This window comes from Centruroides sculpturatus, unplaced genomic scaffold, assembly GCF_000671375.1.
Source record: "Centruroides sculpturatus isolate CEXI.00-Female unplaced genomic scaffold, Cexi_2.0 scaffold153, whole genome shotgun sequence".
In the NCBI taxonomy this organism is placed as follows: domain Eukaryota; kingdom Metazoa; phylum Arthropoda; class Arachnida; order Scorpiones; family Buthidae; genus Centruroides; species Centruroides sculpturatus.
In genome coordinates this window covers 775,845-795,253 of record NW_019384491.1, presented here as the reverse complement: position 1 = coordinate 795,253, position 19,409 = coordinate 775,845, and the positions used below count along the sequence as shown (strand labels likewise).

Here is a 19,409-nt window from a genome sequence, read left to right as displayed (position 1 = left end):
TCCCCCTCAGGCCGAGGAAGGCTTATCAACGAAGGACCGATCGCCCACCCAACAACTCCACTCCGAGCTCCAGTGTGCAGCCTACTGACAACCGTCCGTCAAGCTCCACCAGCAAGCGCACCAGAAGGACTACACACTCCAGTGGCCAAGCCATTGTGCACCCTGCACCGCCATCACCTGCTCCTGCCCTCGCACCTGCCCCCAGCAGTCCTATCTTTACAGGTGTCACCACTCCATCACCGGCCAGCCGTCCATCTCCTGCTGCTCCAATCCACCAGTCTACACCCCCCACGGTTCCTCCACCACCGTCTCCGCCTCCAGCGGTCCAACTGCCACCCCCTGGACCAGACACTGTGTCGCCTCTGGCCGGGAACGCCCGCACTGATGCCACGACGTGCACTCCTCCGACTACGGCCCCTGTGGCGCCTCCTTGCACCCCCAACCAGATGGACTCTCAGCCCGCACCTGGTTGGGTCACTGCCTGGTGCGACAGATTCAGCGTCGCGCTCGACGAGGACATGTTGGACAAAATGGTGGACGACCTGGTCACACTCGCCCATAACATCTGTAACGTGTCGCCCTACCGCCCCTCTCTGAATGGCGACCACCCCTCAAGGGACATCACCAATGACGCAAGGCTAATCCAACGCCTATACCGGAGAAACAGGACTAAAGCTGTCTCTATCATTACTGATGGACAGCCTACCTACTGTCGCATAGACAGTAGTCTGGTGCAACAACACTTCACCACCATCTATGCTAACTCCCCACACTCATGTGGGTCCTATCCTTCCTTTCTCCCTACAGCCCACAAGCCAACCGACGACAACCCTCTAGTGGCTGCATTTTCTCCCGCCGAAGTCAGCACAAGGCTCCAACGAAGCCACAACACGGCGCCTGGACCAGATGGCCTCAGGTACCATCATTGGCTCAAGACCGACCCAAAGGGCATCATCTTGTGCAGCGCTTTCAACGCCGCTCTTCGTCTCCTACACATCCCCTCCAACTGGAGGCACTCTAACACAATTCTTATTCACAAGCGTGGCGACCAACATCAAATCGACAACTGGAGACCAATTGCGCTCTCCAACACCTTCGGCAAAACCTTCTCGGCGTGCCTTGCCAGCAGATTCCTGTCGTGGTGTACCACCAACAACATCTTCTCTGGCGCNCAACGAACCTATACAGAAAAGCTGCCATCGCAGGGATGGGATGCCCCTGTAAAGTGGGCTGTCGTGATGGAAAGACTCCATTTAGGAACCATCCAAGGCGCGAACACAAAAACTGTTTAAAACTTTTTTTTAAATTAAAATACACTTTTTTTCTTTATTATTTAATAGCAAGGCAACTTTTTAAGCGACCTTTTTCCCGAAACAAGAAACTTAAAGGGTTAATAAAAATAGCAAATGTGCCAACTGATATTAAAGAGGATGAGATATTGAAACTTTTATACAACCAAAATGAGAAGATTAAAATTAATTCCAGTGAAAGGCAATTCTATGACAATGTAAAAATTAAATTCCCGCTCAAACAGAGAAACGCGGAATACATTTCCTGGGTGATCGAGGTTACACCGAACCTTAGAAAAGTCATTTCGGAAGAAAAGAGAATAAACTTGAAATGGAGCAGATGCCCAGTATACGATTTTGTGCCCATTACACAATGCTACAAGTGTCTCGCCTTTAATCACCGCGCTAGTACCTGCCCAGAGAAACAACCTGTCTGTAGCCACTGCGGTGGCAACCACATCCGTAATGACTGCACCAACACCGGAGAGCCTCCTAAATGCATCAATTGCGTAAAAGGGAAAGCAGCGAGAACTGACCATAACTGCATGAGTAGAGACTGCCCAACGCTACTCAGGATTAAAAGTGAAATCTCCCGTAGGTTTGACTATGCCACATAGCCAATCTCTCCCTTTCTACCAGCGTACTTCTCATGTTTTTGTGCCTCCATCGCTGATGTGTTTTACCTGCCCATGTCCCTTTACTGCTTCACTGTATTTTGATTAGATATGTACTCCTAATTGTGTTATTAATTTTGTTCTTAACTTAAATGTTTGTATACTTATATCATCATATCGTCCTATTTGTCTTGTCATAAATCCTGATGTATTTTGATCTATTGTCGGTTAAATCCTCTGTAATTTTACCGCGTGTTATTACTTCACTGTATGTGTTTTTTATGTTTCACTCATTTTGGTATTGTTATCTGTCTAAACTTCATTCATCTGTATTATTAATTGTACTTTTTGTCCAGCTATGTAACCTTATCTGTTTGCCGTATGTCTCATATCAACTGTCGCATTCATAACTGTATTCCATTTTTTGTATGTTTTCTTGTTTGTATCTGTTTTTTATTATTAATAAATAACCGATGCGAGACGCTCATGGGGTCCCATGACCCCTGGTTGACTATATTTCCTCTATCCTATCAAACTTTAATTCCCCTTCGCTCTAAACTCTTCTGAACCACCTTTATCTTCCTCCTTTTCTTATCTTACCAGGCTATACCTATGAGTTTCGGCCTTGGTCTTTATTCACGTGTCTATTCACGTGGCTTGGTACGCCACTTAAAACGTGAGCATAGTACCAATCTTGTTTTCGAGTGCCGTGCCTGTGGCCTTACTCTGCTCAAACTTAAAGCCCTGAAAGCACATCAGGTCAAATCGGCAGCTTGCAAAGCCAGCATCGAGGCCTACTCTCCCCCAGCTCGTGCCTAAAAACCGCAAGATTAAGCGGCCCAGGAACTGGCGTAGGTTCCTCCCCACGAATGCTCCAGCCGCAACGGCAGACACCTCTACCTCCTCCGACAGCAGCCCGCCCACGTCTCCGGATACCTACACGCCGACTGCACGACGACACAGCACTGCTAGGAGATCAACCAGAGCCTGCCAACGCAGAACTACCCGTCCTGCTCCATCACCACCAGCGGATCCCTCCAGCCCGACTACTCTACCGGACCCTCCGGCCGTCACCCCCAGGACCTCTCCTGCTTCACAAGGGACCATACCTCCGACCACCATCTGCTCAACACCAGCTCCAGCTCCGACTCCTCCTGCGGCCAACTGTAGCGTCGCCCCTGCTAGTCCCCCGCCTCCACCAGCCGACGCTCCAATCTCGCTGGCCCCCCGTCCATCGAGGCAACCAGGTACTGACAGTGCAACCTCTTCAGGCCCACAATCCGACTCAACCCAACCTCCTCCAGCGGAGCCCACCACCATCCCGAGCTGGGCCCTCGCCTGGCGCGACCGTTTCGACGTCGCCCTCGATGCTGACATGCTGGAGGTGATGATCGACGACCTCATCTACTTGGCGCAGCAGATTTGCAACATCCGAGTCTACGAGCCCTCCGCCAACCACCACCCCCATCCAGCAGCAGCCAACGACGCCAGCAAAATCCAAAAACTATACCGGATAAACAGGAAAAAGGCCATGGCAATCGTAACTGATGGGCAGCCCACCTACTGCGAGATCGACCGGACCACATTATTCAATCACTTCAGGTCAGTATACGCAGCCCCCACTCACCAACACCAACTCTCCTTGCTCACCTTTTTTCCAGAGACTCTACAGCACGATTTCAACGACCCGCTGACGGCACCCTTCACTCCTGAGGAGATTCAGCTCCGCTACCGTAAGTGCCACAACACGGCCCCCGGCCCGGACGGACTCCGTTACCACCATTGGAGCCGCATTGACCCACGTGGCGTTATCCTATGTAGCACCTTCAACGCCGTCCGGAGGACATCGCACATTCCGCGATGGTGGAGCCTTTCCAACACCATCTTGATTCACAAAGGAGGAGACAAGAACAATGTAAGTAACTGGCGGCCGATTGCCCTCTCCTGCACACAGGGCAAATTGTACTCAGCCTGCCTTGCCAGCCGTCTGCTGACTTGGTGCCTCGACCGCAACATCTTCTCCCACTCGCAGAAGGGCTTTCTTCCCTTCGAAGGGTGCCTTGAACACAATTTTCTTCTACAGGCGACCATAAAAGACGCCAGGAGGCAACGTAAGGACTGCCATATCGCGTGGCTAGACATAGCCAACGCGTTTGGCTCAGTCTCCCACCATACAATCATCCGTTGTCTCCAGTGGTGCGGACTGCACGATGACAGCATCGCAATCATCTCCGACCTCCTGACTGGATGCTCCACGAGAATTCGTGCTAACGACGGATTTACGGAGGACATTCCCATCCTCTCCGGGGTCAAACAGGGGTGCCCCCTGAGCCCCCTTATTTTTAACATTGTGATCGAAACGGCCATCCGCTGCGTCCAGAACCTCCACCAGGGCTACACACTCATGGACAACGAGGTAAGTATCATCGCCTACGCCGACGACCTCGCCCTCATTAGCTCCTCCAAAGAGGGACTACAGCAGCAACTAGATACCATCTCTAGCTGGGCCGACTGGGCAGGTCTTCACTTCAAACCTAGGAAATGTGCCTCCCTGTCTATCACCGATCCCCGACGACCAACTGATACCACCCCGTTCAGCGTGCAGGGTTCTCCGCTTCCTAGCCTTCGCCCAGACGAAGCCTACCTACATCTAGGAGTTCCCACCGGCTATGCAACCCACGCCACCAACACCTCCATCCACGACAGAATCGCAGACGACATCACCAAGCTCGACAAATCCAGGTTAGCCCCTTGGCAGAAGATCGACGCACTTAATTCCATCCTTCTGCCAAGACTCTCTTTCCACCTTCTCCTGGGCTCCAACCTTAAGAAGCCCCTTCACAAACTCGACCGCCACGTCGTCAAGCACGTGAAGAAGTGGCTCTACCTACCACAGCGAGCGAGTTCGGAAGTCGTCAACATCAGCCACGACCACGGGGGTGCCAACGTCCCGTCCTGCTACACTCTTGCCGCCATCTCTCAGGTTGTCCAAGCCATACACTTATTTAACTCCAAAGACCCTACAATCTGCTCACTCGCCATCAACTTCCTGCGTGACGTCGTAGAAAAACGTATCAGCCGTGAACCTACCTTGGAGGACCTTTGCACATACTTAAACGGGTCCATGGACAACGAATTCGGATCCAAATCATATGACATCTCATCGATGTGGACCCGTCTCCGTATCGCAACTCGCCGTCTTCGCAAGACGATCAACTGCGGGTGGACTCCGGTCGGCGACACCATCTTCATCTTCTGCAGCGACTCCCTCCTCAGCAAAAACAGCTGCTCCCGTATCCTGTCCGCCAGATGCAAAGACGCCCTACTTCTCCAACTCCTCCGGAAATCTGACCAGGGTAAGGCTTTTAAATCCACAGCTGCACACCCGGCCAGTAATCACTTTCTCCGCAGCGGAAACTACACCTCCTTCGCGGACTGGAGATTCATTCACCGGGCCCGGCTCAGCGTGGTTCCTCTGCACGGCCTCCGTCGATTTGGGAACACATCCAAGAAGTGCAGGAGATGCAACTTCCCCAACGAGACCCTGGCACACGTGCTCAACCACTGCCATCAAAACCTGCATCTGGCCACCAAAAGACACGACGCCATCTTAGGTCGACTTCGCCGCGCCATTCAACCTGGAGATCTTCAAATCCTCTGCAATCAACAGGTTCCTGGCTTCAACGACAGATGTCGGCCCGACCTGGTGTTAATCAACGACTCTGCCAAGACAGTTACAATCGTCGACGTATCCATGCCTTTTGAGAACGGGTACGAAGCCTTCAGCATCGCCCGACAAGCAAAGGTAGACAAGTACCAAGCCGTAACCGAACATTTCCGCAGGCTTGGACACGACACCGTCTGCGATGCTTTTATTGTGGGAGCCCTTGGGGGTATGACCCCCACAACATATCCATCTTACAACGCCTAGGAATATCCCGCAAATACGGGAACACAATGGCCAAACTCATGGCAAGTGACTCTATCAAATGGAGCAGGGAGATCTATCAATACCATCTCCAGAACTTTCGCTCCATCAACTAATGGACACTGTATCTTCACCGCGCTCATCATTGGCTGGCATTATGTGCCCATGTCGCGTTCTTCATGGCAGGCACGACAGAGCCCATGTCTCGCGATCTTTTGTACAGCTGGCTATGAGCCCATTTTGCGGTATACACATACATGTATTGTACATTCACTTGGTCTATACGACCCTCGTAACTCTCTTACTTACATCCCTTGTATATTTTTGATTAGTTTGGAATAAAAAGTTTTTAAATCTGTTCTTATCAGCTTAATTAGTCCATAATTAACTGATTCTCCGCCGACATGAGGACCTTTGGATTTCGAGCCAACTGCTCCCCGAAGCCCTGGTAAGTTACTTTTAGTTTATTTTTCTGTCCTATCTCTCTTCCTACTTCTGCTGGAAGGGCGGCCTGCACTGTTTAAACGCACAGTGTATTCGCTGCCTGACCAGCAACCGCTTTTCTGTCGCGGCGTGATCACTGATCACGACGCAACGTGCACTTCTTCTACTGCCCAGGCTTGCCTGAGTAGTAGTTCTTTCTTCCCCTTCCTGCCTCTCCTTGGTTGGCTGCTCCGGCACCCCAGGAGGCATTTCCGCCCTTTTCCCCTCACCTACACATTTCAATCTTAGTCATGCCACCAGTGACCCTACTGGTGCCCCTTAGGCCACCGCACAACTGCGAGATATGCTTTCCCATACGACGTGAATACGTGGACCATGCTGGCCTTGTACGCCACTTGAAGCGAGAACATGGCACCAACCTCGTCTTCGAGTGCCGGGCCTGCGGCCTCACACTGCTTAAACTCAAGAGCCTCAAAGCCCACCAGGTCAAGTCTGCTACCTGCAAGGCAAGTATCGAGACCTACTCTCCTCCTGCCCCAGTGCCCCAAATTTGCCAGATCAAACGGCCGAGAAACTGGGACAAGTATCGATACCCAAACGCACCAACTGCAATGCCTGAGGCACCCGTCTCAACAGCCAGCAGCCCACTGACGTCCCCAGACACCGAGACTCCAGTCACTCAGCAACACAGCGCCATCGGGAGATCTACCAGAGCCCGTCGACGCAGAACCACGCGGCCCGCTCCCACGCCGCCTGAGGATCATACCTGCCCCGTCGACCAGCCTTCTGCAACTCCGGTAGTTCCATCACCATCTCTGGAACCTCCGCCTCATGCTCCTCCCAGGACCTCCTGTCCAGCCTACCTGCTGCCACCGCCCCGATGGACCACTGCAGGGACTTCAGGACACCACCAACCACCGTTTCTATTTTCAGCCAGTCCCCACCCTTACCAACGGCCAGGAGACCCAGAAGACGGCGTGCCACCGCCAGCCAGCCCAGCAGCAACACCATCCAGCCACCCGCTGACTGCGACGACGTTCAACAACATCCCGGTCCAGCTCCCCCGCTGCCTGCCAATCAAGTCTCTCCAGTCGTCCGGCCATCCCCACCGCCTAGCAACATTCCTCAACACTCAACCCTAGAGGCTTCCTCGCAACACCCAGCCACGGACTCCTCCTCCATCCCCTCCTGGGTCACCAACTGGAAATCTAGGTTTGACATTGCCATCGACGGTGACATGCTAGAGTCTATGGTAGATGACCTTGTTGCACTAGCACAAGACATCTGCTCTGTCTCTAACACCACCATTCAACCAAGTGAACACCACTCTTCGCAATCTCGGATTGCCTCTGATGCTAAGCAAATTCAGAGACTTTACAGGGAAGAAGGCCATCAGCCACATCACGGACGGCCAACCAAAATACTGTGATATCGCCACGCAAGACATCTTCAACCACTTCCAGCGTCTCTACACCTGCAACACGCAGCACAATCCTCCTGCTCCTGCGGTTGGCTCACCCAATCCCTCACCGGACTTCAACAACCCACTTGCGGAGCCCTTCACCCCAGCAGAGGTAAGTGCACGCCTCAAGCGGTGCCACAACACGGCCCCAGGGCCAGATGGTCTCTGCTACCTTCATTGGTCACGGGTTGACCCCGAAGGTATCATTCTCAGCAGCGTTTTTAACGCTGCCCTCCTCACTTCTTATATCCCTTCCTGCTGGCAGTGTTCTAATACCATCCTGCTGCATAAGAAGGGCAGCGTCGACAATATCTCCAATTGGCGCCCGATCGCCCTTTCCAACACCATGGGCAAAATCTTCTCGGCCTGCCTTGCCAACAGACTCTTGAATTGGTGCCAGGACCGCAACATATTCTCCAATGCCCAAAAGGGCTTTCTCCAGCACGAAGGTTGCCTGGACCATAACTTTCTTCTGAAATCCATCATTTTAGATGCCAGGAGAAAGCGTAAGTCTTGTCACATTGCATGGCTTGATCTCAGTAATGCCTTTGGCTCTGTGCCGCACAACACGGTCATCCAATGCCTGCAATGGTGCAACCTTCATGAGGAGAGCATCGACATTATCAACAACCTTCTTAGTGGCTGCTCGACCAAAGTCCGTGCCCGAAACGGGTACACGGATAGCATCACCATCTACTCTGGTGTCAAGCAGGGGTGCCCCCTAAGCCCCCTGCTTTTTAACATCGCTGTTGAAACCGCAATCCGGAGCATCCAAGACCTACAGCTGGGTTACAAGCTTGAAGGCGAAGGCGAAGACATAGACATCCTAGCCTACGCTGATGATCTCGTCCTAATCAGCCCAACCGTGGAGGGTCTACAACAACAATTAGATTGCATCTCCAACTGGGCCAGCTGGGCAGGATTGCGTTTTAACCCCGGTAAGTGTGCCACCCTTTCTGTGTTAGGAAAGCATCACAACACGGGAGACCACTCTTTCACCGTACAGGAAGCTGACATCCCGTTCCTGCAGGCTGGCGATACTTACTCCTACCTAGGTACACCTACCGGCTTTTCCACGCACCACACCAACGACGACGTCGTCCACAACCTCGAAAAGGACATTCAGCTACTCGACGAATCAAAACTTGCCCCTTGGCAAAAAATAGATGCAATCAACACCATGTTGCTGCCAAGACTCACATTCCACTTGCTTCTGGGCTCCAATCCCAAGAAAAGACTGAACACCCTGGACCGTCACATCAAAAGGTGCGCCAAAAGGTGGCTCAACCTTCCCCAGCGCGCTAGCACAGAGGTTGTGCACCTACCATATGATCATGGGGGAGCTAATATCACTCCCTGCAGCACCCTGTCAGACATTAGCCAAGTCACGCATGGAGTCCATCTACTACTGTTATTGGATGGTAGGTCAAGGGCAGACCTCGAGACTAGAGGCAATATCATGCTGCAAAATATATTTGATTGGGGCACTATCCATAAGTTACGTTTTAATGCTCAAAAAACAAAAGGCATTGTTTTTAATAAATCTGGACAGCCTAACCTTTATAAAAGNCTCGGCCTTTTTGGCTAAGATCAAATGTGTAGAAATGTGTAGTATCTGTTCTTATCAGCTTAATGTTCTAAATTAAGCCTGATTCTGCCTCATTTCGACGACTCCAGGATTCCGAGCCGGATGCTCTTCGCCGAGTCGGTAAGTAGTTTTTAGTGTTTTTCTCTTTTCTATCCTTCTTCCTACTTCCGCTGGAAGGGCGGCCTGCACTGTTTAAACGCACAGTGTATTCGCTGCCTGACCAGCAACCACTTTTCTGTCGCGGCGTGATCACTGATCACGACGCAACGTGCACTTCCTCTACTGCCCAGGCTTGCCTGAGTAGTAGTTTTTTCTTCCCCTTCCTGCCTCTCCTTGGTTGGCTGCTCCGGCACCCCAGGAGGCATTTCCGCCCCTTCCCCTTCACCTACACATTTTGATCTTGGTCATGCCACCAGTGACCCTACTGGTGCCCCTCAGGCCACCGCACAACTGCGAGATATGTTTTCCCATACGACGTGAATACGTGGACCATGCTGGCCTTGTACGCCACTTGAAGCGGGAACATGGTACCAACCTCGTCTTCGAGTGCCGGGTTTGCGGCCTCACACTACTTAAGCTCAAGAGCTTCAAAGCCCACCAGGTCAAGTCGGCTACCTGCAAGGCAAGTATCGAGACCTACTCTCCTCCTGCCCCAGTGCCCCAAAATCGCCAGATCAGACGGCCGAGAAACTGGGACAAGTATCGTTACCCAAACACACCAACTGCAGTGCCTGAGGCCTCCACCTCAACCGCCAGCAGTCCACCAACATCCCCAGACACCGAGACTCCAGTCACACGGCAACACAGTGCGGCCGGGAGATCTACCAGAGCCCGCCGACGCAGAACCACACGGCCTGCTCCCACGCCGCCTGAGGATCTCACCTGCCCCGTTGACCAGCCTTCTGCAACCCCGGTAGTTTCATCACCATCTCTGGAACCTCCGCCGGCCAACCCTGCCTCAGGCTCTCCCAGGACCTCCTGTCTAGCCTGCCCGCTGCCACCGCTCCGATGGACCATTGCAGGGACTCCAGGACGTCACCAACCACTGTTTCTTTTTTCAGCCAGTCTCCACCCTTGCCAACAGCCAGGAGATTCAGAAGACGGCGAGCCACCGCCAGCCAGCCCAGCAGCAACACCATCCAGCCACCTGCAGACTGCGTTGACGTTCAACAACAACCCGGTCCAGCTCCCCCGCTGCCTGTCAATCAAGACTCACCAGTCGTCCGGCCATCCCCGCCGCCTAGCAACATCTCTCAACACTCAACCCTACAGGCTTCCTCGCAACATCCAGCCACGGACTCCTCCTCCATCCCCTCTTGGGTCACCAACTGGAAATCTAGGTTTGATATTGCCATCGACGGTGACATGCTAGAGTCTATGGTAGATGACCTTGTTGCACTAGCACAAGACATCTGCTCTGTCTCTAACACCACTATTCAACCAAGTGAACACTACTCCTTGCATCCTCGGATTACCTCTGATGCTAAACAAATTCAGAGACTTTACAGGGTTAACCGGAAGAAGGCCATCAGCCACATCACGGACGGTCAACCAAAATACTGTGAGATCGCCACGCAAGACATCTTCAACCACTTCCAGCGTCTCTATACCTGCAACACGCAGCACAACCCCCCAGCTCCTGCGGTCGACTCACCTAATCCTTCACCGGACCTCAACAACCCACTTGTGGAGCCCTTCACCCCAGCAGAGGTAAGTGCGCGCCTCAAGCGGTGCCATAACACGGCCCCAGGGCCAGATGGTCTCCGCTACCTTCATTGGTCACAGGTTGACCCCGAAGGTATCATTCTCAGCAGCGTTTTCAACGCTGCCCTCCGCACTTCTTATATCCCTTCCTGCTGGCAGTGTTCTAATACCATCCTGCTGCACAAGAAGGGCAGCGTCGACAATATCTCCAACTGGCGCCCGATCGCCCTTTCCAACACCTTGGGCAAAATCTTCTCGGCCTGCCTTGCCAACAGACTCTTGAATTGGTGCCAGGACCGCAACATATTTTCCAATGCCCAAAAGGGCTTTCTTCAGCACGAAGGTTGCCTGGACCATAACTTTCTTCTGAAATCCACCATTTTAGACGCCAGGAGAAAGCGTAAGTCTTGTCACATTGCATGGCTCGATCTCAGTAATGCCTTTGGCTCTGTGCCGCACAACACGGTCATCCAATGCCTGCAATGGTGCAACCTTCACGAGGAGAGCATCGACATTATCAACAACCTTCTTAGTGGCTGCTCGACCAAAGTCCGTGCCCGAAACGGGTACACGGATAGCATCACCATCTACTCTGGTGTCAAGCAGGGGTGCCCCCTAAGCCCCCTGCTTCTTAACATCGTCGTGGAAACCGCAATCCGGAGCATCCAAAACCTACAGCTGGGTTACAAGCTTGAAGGCAAAGACATAGACATCCTAGCCTACGCTGATGATCTCGTCCTAATCAGCCCAACCGTGGAGGGTCTACAACAACAATTAGACTGCATCTCCAGATGGGCCAACTGGGCAGGATTGCGTTTTAACCCCGGTAAGTGTGCCACCCTTTCTGTGTTAGGTAAGCATCACAACACGGGAGACCACTCTTTCACCATCCAGGAAGCTGACATCCCGTTCCTGCAGGCTGGCGATACTTACTCCTACCTAGGTATACCTACCGGCTTTTCCACGCACCACACCAACGACGACGTCGTCCACAACCTCGAAAAAGACATTCAGCTACTCGACGAATCAAAACTTGCCCCTTGGCAAAAAATAGACGCAATCAACACCATGTTGCTGCCAAGACTCACATTTCACTTGCTTCTGGGCTCCAATCCCAAGAAGAGACTGAACACCCTGGACCGTCACATCAAAAGGTGCGCCAAAAGGTGGCTCAACCTTCCCCAACGCGCTAGTGCAGAGGTTGTGCACCTACCATAAGATCATGGGGGAGCTAATATCACTCCCTGCAGCACCTTGTCAGACATTAGCCAAGTCACGCATGGTGTCCATCTATTCACCTCCCGGGACCATAGGGTAAGTTCCATTGCACTTAATTTTCTCCGTAGTGTCGTCAAGAAGCGTATTCGTCGGGAACCTTCGCTGGAGGACCTATGCACCTATCTAAACGGGTCAACAAAGGGCGAGTTTGGTTCTGAGCCTTCAGACATCACCTCAACATGGACACGTCTGCGAATGGCCACACGTCGACTACGGAAATCGCTGGACATCTCCTGGGTTACAGCCGACGACAGCATCATAGTCACCGCAGCAGGCAACCCGATTCCACGACACGCCACTTCCAAAGTCATCACTGCCATGGCCAAAAACCACCTCTTGAACCGCCTCTTGAGCAAGCCAGATCAGGGCAAGGCTATTAAACTCACTGCCCAACATCCAGCAAGCAACCACTTTCTTAGAGATGGTCGCTACACCTCTTTCGCCGACTGGAGGTTCATACACAGGGCTCGACTTAGCGTAGTCCCCCCTGAATGGCCTCCGTCGGTTTGGCCAGTCCTCAACCAAATGTCGTCGCTGCAGCTACCCGAAGGAAACCCTTGCCCACGTGCTAAATCACTGCAACCGAAACCTACACCTTGCGACGGAGAGACACAACGCCATATTGGATAGACTACGACGCGCCATCCACGACAAGGACTTAATCATCCGCACCAATCAACGTGTTCCTGACTACGAGGGAAATTGCCGACCAGACATCGTGGCCATTGACGAAGCCACCAAAACAGCAACGATTGTGGATGTGGTGGTTCCCTTCGAAAACGGTCACGATGCTTTCAACAACGCAAGAGAGAAGAAAGTCCAGAAATATCGACCACTTACTCAACACTTCAGGACAAAGGGCTACGACACGTTCTGCGATGCTTTCGTCATTGGGTCACTTGGTGCCTATGACCCTGGCAACATCGCAGTGCTACAACGTTTAGGAATTGGAAGAAACTACTCTAAACTCATGGCTAAATTAATGGTAAGTGACACCATTAGATGGAGCCGTGAGATCTACATGCAACATCTAAACCGTGGACACTCATACAGCGCACAACGTCGACATCCGCCCTCGAATGGACAATCTCAGCACAATCATCCAAGCCAAACATCCAGAACTGACGACAACAACGATCGGCCGCAAAGACACTACCCTGTTCGTGCCAACCAACGTTTGGACTCTGTCTAATCGGACGTCAGGCTTATGCCTAATTTGTGTACATAATTCTCCACATCTCTGTACTTATCCAGCAGGCTATGCGCCCATGTAAACCACTTACTATGTATATATTTGGCTGGCTTTGTGCCCTTGTCGGGTTACTATTTATTCATTTATTCCTACCTCTTTATATCCCATTCCCTGTAAATATTAAGGAATTTTAATAAAATCATTTATATCTGGACCCATATTGGTAAGTATTTTTTCGTTTTGAGCCTATTTTGCTTTTCTATTGACTTCTAACTTCCGTCAAGAGATCTGCCTGCACGATTGAAACACATCGTGTATTCGCGGATCGATTGACAAAGCTTTTTACTATCGAGGGGCGAGCAGACTCCTGCGACTCCCCCAACTAATACTTCATCCCCCCTTTTTTTTNTCGGCAAAACCTTCTCGGCGTGCCTTGCCAGCAGATTCCTGTCGTGGTGTACCACCAACAACATCTTCTCTGGCGCTCAAAAAGGCTTCCTTCGCCACGAGGGGTGCCTCGATCACAGTTTTCTTTTACAGACTATCATCCAAGATGCAAGAAGGACACGGAGCAACTGCCATATTGCTTGGCTCGACCTGGCCAACGCATTTGGTTCTGTTCCGCACAACACTATCCTTGCCTGTCTCCACTGGTGCGGACTTCACCCTGACAGCGTAAACGTCATTCGTGAACTGCTAAAAGACAACTCTACCAGCATCCGCGCCCACGACGGTTTGACGGAGAGCATTCCCATCAATTCTGGAGTTCGTCAGAACTGTCCCCTCAGCCCCCTCCTGTTCAACGTGGTGGTCGAAACAGCGATCAGAAGCGTCACTGAATTACATCACGGCTATAAACTCCACGGCGAAGAGATCAACATCCTAGCATACGCAGATGACCTAGTACTGATCAGCTCAACACCAGACGGGCTGCAACATCAACTAGATTGGCTTACAGATTGGGCCAAATGGGCAGGACTCAACTTCAAACCAGGTAAGTGTGCCACTCTATCTGTCCTAGGTGAAAAGCACACCACCAGCGATGGAACCTACACGCTCGACGGGCAACAACTTCCCAACCTCCGACGGGACGAATCCTACACTTACCTGGGCATCCCCACCGGCTTTTCTAACAAACACACCAACGACAGTGTGATCTCCAACCTGATTGAAGACATTTCTAAGCTGGACCGCGCCAAACTTGCCCCCTGGCAAAAGTTTGACGCGCTGAACACCATCTTGCTGCCCAAATTGACTTTTCATCTACTTCTAGGCACCAATCCAAAAAAGAGACTTCACGACCTCGACCGCCACATAAAAAAGTGCGCTAAACGATGGCTCAACCTGCCACAGCGGGCAAGTCCTGAGCTCATCCAGCTGCCCTACGACCGAGGTGGCACCAACATCACGCCCTGTAGCAGTCTTGCGGACATCTGTCAACTTACGCACGCTGCCCACCTCTTTGACTCCAGAGACCCGACGGTCATCACCATTGCTCTAGGCACTCTACGCAACGTAGTAAGACATTGCATCCGTAGAGTTGTAAGGAACCAAGTCTGAGCTTTATTTTTATTTTACTTTTATTTTGCTTTCATTATATTTTGTTTGGGGCTTATGTTTATTTAAGACGAAGGTTTCCTCACCATTCACCTTAGTAACTTAAAAATAGAAGAAAAACCAACTCACCGACGAAAGAAAAGCGCCGTAGAAAAACTCGCGCTTCCCAAGCAAAAAAAGTAAGTCCGCACCGAGAAAAGGGGGGGGGGAAGACCCCACAACCCAGTTAGGAATCGCTAAACCTTAAAATAATAAAGCATCCCGATAATTGTTAAAAAGAATAATGTAAAAGGTTAGCGAAGTATTGTCGGAAAATAATCTGCCAGATAAACNAATAACGAACAGTTGCAAATATTGTTTGTAATAAATTAATTCTGACTGTAGTGTATTTACACCGATTGCGTTTCGACACGTGGTTTAGTAGCGTCACGACATACAGTAAATACAGCTACGCTTGTCGAGCTTCATGGCCTCATGAAGCAGCGACATCTCGTGGTAAAAATCTGAACTACGGGTACGGCATCGTTCCGTAAATATTTGCTATTTATGCTACGTAGATGGCCCCAGTTTAAATCTGCGCTATTGTTGAAGTACGATTTTTTGTAAACTAAAGGATTTGTATTACCCGTGTACATTACATTAGCATTCAAAATTACACACTAATACTTACATTAAAAATTCTAATAACGTCTGTAAGAACACCGAAAGAGAAAGATACAAGAATATAACGACACGTGAGAAGTATGTTGCAAAAATATATAGACTTCATTATGTGAGAAGTATCGATGAAGTGTGCTTCCTTCAAAAATTATCAGGTTTGGACCGAACACCAAACCGATACGAACACCAAACCGATAATTTCGCTTCTCGGCCTTTTTGGCTAAGATCAAATGTGTAGTATCGGACCCATATTGGTAAGTATTTTTTCATTTTTTCGTTTTGAGCCTATTTTGCTTTCTTATTGACTTCTAACTTCCGTCAAGAGATCTGCCTGCACGATTGAAACACATCGTGTATTCGCGGATCGATTGACAAAGCTTTTTACTATCGAGGGGCGAGCAGACTTCTGCGACTCCCCCGACTAATACTTCATCCCCCCCTTTTTTTTGCCTCTCTTTGGGATTTTCCCCAAAAGGTCTTTTAAACTTCCACTTTGTCTTCCTCTGCCTTCCGCTCCCTTTCGATCTTAGCCAGCCGGGACTGCGATTTTTGGCGCTTTCTTTCGCCTGCCATCTATTGGACGTTTTGTGGATTTTTTCACCGATAGTCGGAATAAACGCGTTTTTTTACCTAGTGCTGTGCCCCCTTTACTTCAAGTGAATTATCTACGTGCTTGTGTGCTATCGTGTGTGTTTCTATTCAGTTGGATACCACTGCTAAGTGATTTTCATCACTATTTTGAGCATTAGTGTGTGTTTTCCGCCGACATGGATAGCGCATGCACATCGGCCAGCTATGCACAGGTGACCTCGACCCCTTTAGTGGTTCACCTGGCCATCTCTTCTGAGGAAGGATTCGAAGATGCTGATCCGAGGGGTGTGAACGAGTCGCCAAGTCCAGCTGACGACCAAATGGATCAACAGGTGGAGGAACACCTCATGACATCGGAAAAGGACAGGAATCAGGACCTCGGACTGACAGAGGAAAAACTGAAAAACTATACAACTGTCCGCTCAATAAGGTTTGCATGTAAAGGACGATGTCAACTGGCTGAAGTGATAACAGCGTGCGAAGAAATCACCGGCAGCCTAGGAAACGTGGAACAGGTTTGCATTAAACCCAACAACACAGTGGAAGTGGGGTTAACTACGGTGGAGGCCAAAGAGAAATTGATTGGACACACTCTAAAGGTAGGAGATTTAAATGTTATTTGCGAGAGCTTAGATGAAGACCTTTTAATGGTCACCGTCAAATATGTTCCTAACGAGGCTGATAAAGATCTTGTTAGAAGTATATTATCGGAATACGGGAAGGTCAACAAAGTTCTAGTACATACGGTTACGGTGAGCGGGAGAAAGTTTAAAACGGGCACCTATAGAGTCCTCATTAAGACAAGGAAATTGCTACCAAATTACGTAGAAATGTTGGGAAATAGGGTCGAATTACAATATGTAGGTAGGAAGAAACAGTGCTGGAGGTGCAGCAGCCTCAATCATGAAATTAGGGAATGCACCGTAAAACTCTGTCATCGGTGCAAAAGTCCTCACCACATGGTGAGAGACTGTCCCAAGTGTTACAACTGCAAACAGACACACAATAGGGAGGAAGAGTGTCCAAAACAAACCCTGCTTGAAATCTATAAAACGGGAGGGAGAAACAAGACGAAGGAAAGAAAAAGAGAAAAAAGTCTAGAAAGACAGAAAGCCCAGATAAATGAGCAAAGGGAAAACCAAAAGGAAAAAGATAGGGAGGACAAAAGAGAACATGAACATGAATCGGAAGGAGATCAGGAAAAAAGGGAAACAGAAGTTGAACCAATGGAATCGATAAAAAAACAGACCGAGATGGACACAGAAAATCAAACAGACAAAATAGAAAATAAACCGAACAACAGAAATGAAAGCTTAGAGGATAGAATTGAAGAGCAAAAAAACATAACCTTAGTAAGAGAGAAAATACTCTCTATAAGCCTAGATGCGAGTCTAACTAAGGATGAATTAATCGAACAGGTCGAAAATGTGATAACCGTAGCTGATAAAAGAAAGACAAGAAAAAGTAAACGAATAAACGCTCACTCCAATAGTAACATTCAGACCAAACAAAATTAATATCAAATCTATTAACATATCCGGTTTAAGAGAAGAAGCCAAACAGATCTATTTGCTCAATATGACTCTAATCGATAATAATGATATACTAATGGTACAGGACACAAATATGTATGATTTTTACGACCTTAGGAAACTACGGAAGATATTTACACAGTATAATATTTATATATCTTTTGCACCGAGGCGTGGCACGGGTGTCATAACCATGATTAAAAACAACATCAAAGTAAACGACTTCAGAACGGATACCAACGGTAGGATCCTCTCTGTAGATATAAATATTAAAAAGAAGCTTATGAGGATAATCAACATTTACGCCCCACCCCAGCTCACTGAACGCAAAGATCTTTTTAAAAACCTCCCAAACTATCTCATTGGTGGAAGGGCTGTTATCATCGGGGGAGACTTCAACTGTGTACTCAGTCAAAAAGACAAAAACACCAGTCTCTACCCTGACGGCTCACGGGCCATTCTAAATGATTTAATTGGGAGCTACGAGCTCAAAGACACCTATAGAGCAATTTACCCCCATGCAGAAGGTTTCACGTGGGAGGGCAAAGGAATCCAAGAGCGATTAGACAGAATTTACATAAGTAAAGACGCAGGTAACGCAGAAGATATTGCCATAAACTACATATACAATCATGGTAAAAGAGTCTCCGACCACAAGCTCATCAGTCTAAATATCAACATCAGCACCATCAGAGACAAGAAGACCAAGATTAAAATAAACAACGTCATTCTATCTGACGCCAACTACCAACTAGAAATCAAAAGCATCCTAGACAACCTCAAAAATGGTATCAACTGGAAGAGATGGATAGAAACGAAAAACAAAATCATCAATACAACGAAAAAGACATGGTTGAGGATCAAAAGAAGCAACTTCAACAAAATCAAATTGCTACAAAGAACTCTAAGCAGAAATATTACCTCAAACAACAAAGAAGAAGCAACCAAAATAGAGAAAGAGATTAGTGATGAGATCGACAATAAAATCCAAGAAAAATATATACTACACAAGATGAGCAGATTAGGGATCGACAGATTTACAGAGAGGATCACCTTTAAGAAAAAACCAAAGCCAAAGCAGTCAGCAACAATCAACAGCCTAATAATTGACGGAGCTCAAACAGAAGACGAGGCTAAAATACTAGATGAGTTCTACAGGTTTTATAATAATCTCTACCAGAAACCCAACACTAACTGGGACTCCTGGGAGGAAATCGCCAATCACATTANTGAGGAAATAGGTTCCTAGTATATTGAGGTGACGATTAGGATCTTTAATTTATAAGAATTATTGTTTATAAGTTAATTCTTTGATTTTGTCGAATTCCAAAGGGGAATAGAATTAAGTTAGAAATAGATTGATTTGAGTTGTCGGATTGATTCTTGTTGAATTTCATTGAATAAATTATTGTTTGATTTTTACTAAATACTGTATATAGAAGTTTAATTAAATATTTGATTTTGTTATTGACAAACTTTGTCATTATTTAATTCGGTGCACGCTTAAAGTCCAGGCCTGGCACACTAACGCGAATCCGCGTAAAGTACCCGTTAGGGAACGGCTATTTCC

At 49.1% G+C, this 19,409-nt stretch overlaps 1 protein-coding gene and 1 pseudogene across 1 annotated transcript; both read left to right on the top strand.

Moving 5' to 3' along the window:
* The first annotated feature begins 15,915 nt into the window (after positions 1 to 15,915).
* Positions 15,916 to 16,087, top strand: LOC111621808 (annotated as a pseudogene).
* A 247-nt stretch (positions 16,088 to 16,334) lies between these two features.
* Positions 16,335 to 17,848, top strand: LOC111621765. The gene has a single exon (XM_023364007.1). It carries the CDS (start codon positions 16,484 to 16,486, stop codon positions 17,822 to 17,824), a length of 1,341 nt encoding a protein of 446 aa, XP_023219775.1. The 5' UTR covers positions 16,335 to 16,483; the 3' UTR covers positions 17,825 to 17,848.
* Positions 17,849 to 19,409: the final 1,561 nt, after the last annotated feature.

What these genes read in the sequence shown, in the direction of transcription:
- LOC111621765 (XM_023364007.1), top strand. Translation starts at nt 16,484, where the DNA reads ATGGATAGCGCATGCACATCGGCCAGCTATGCACAGGTGACCTCGACC.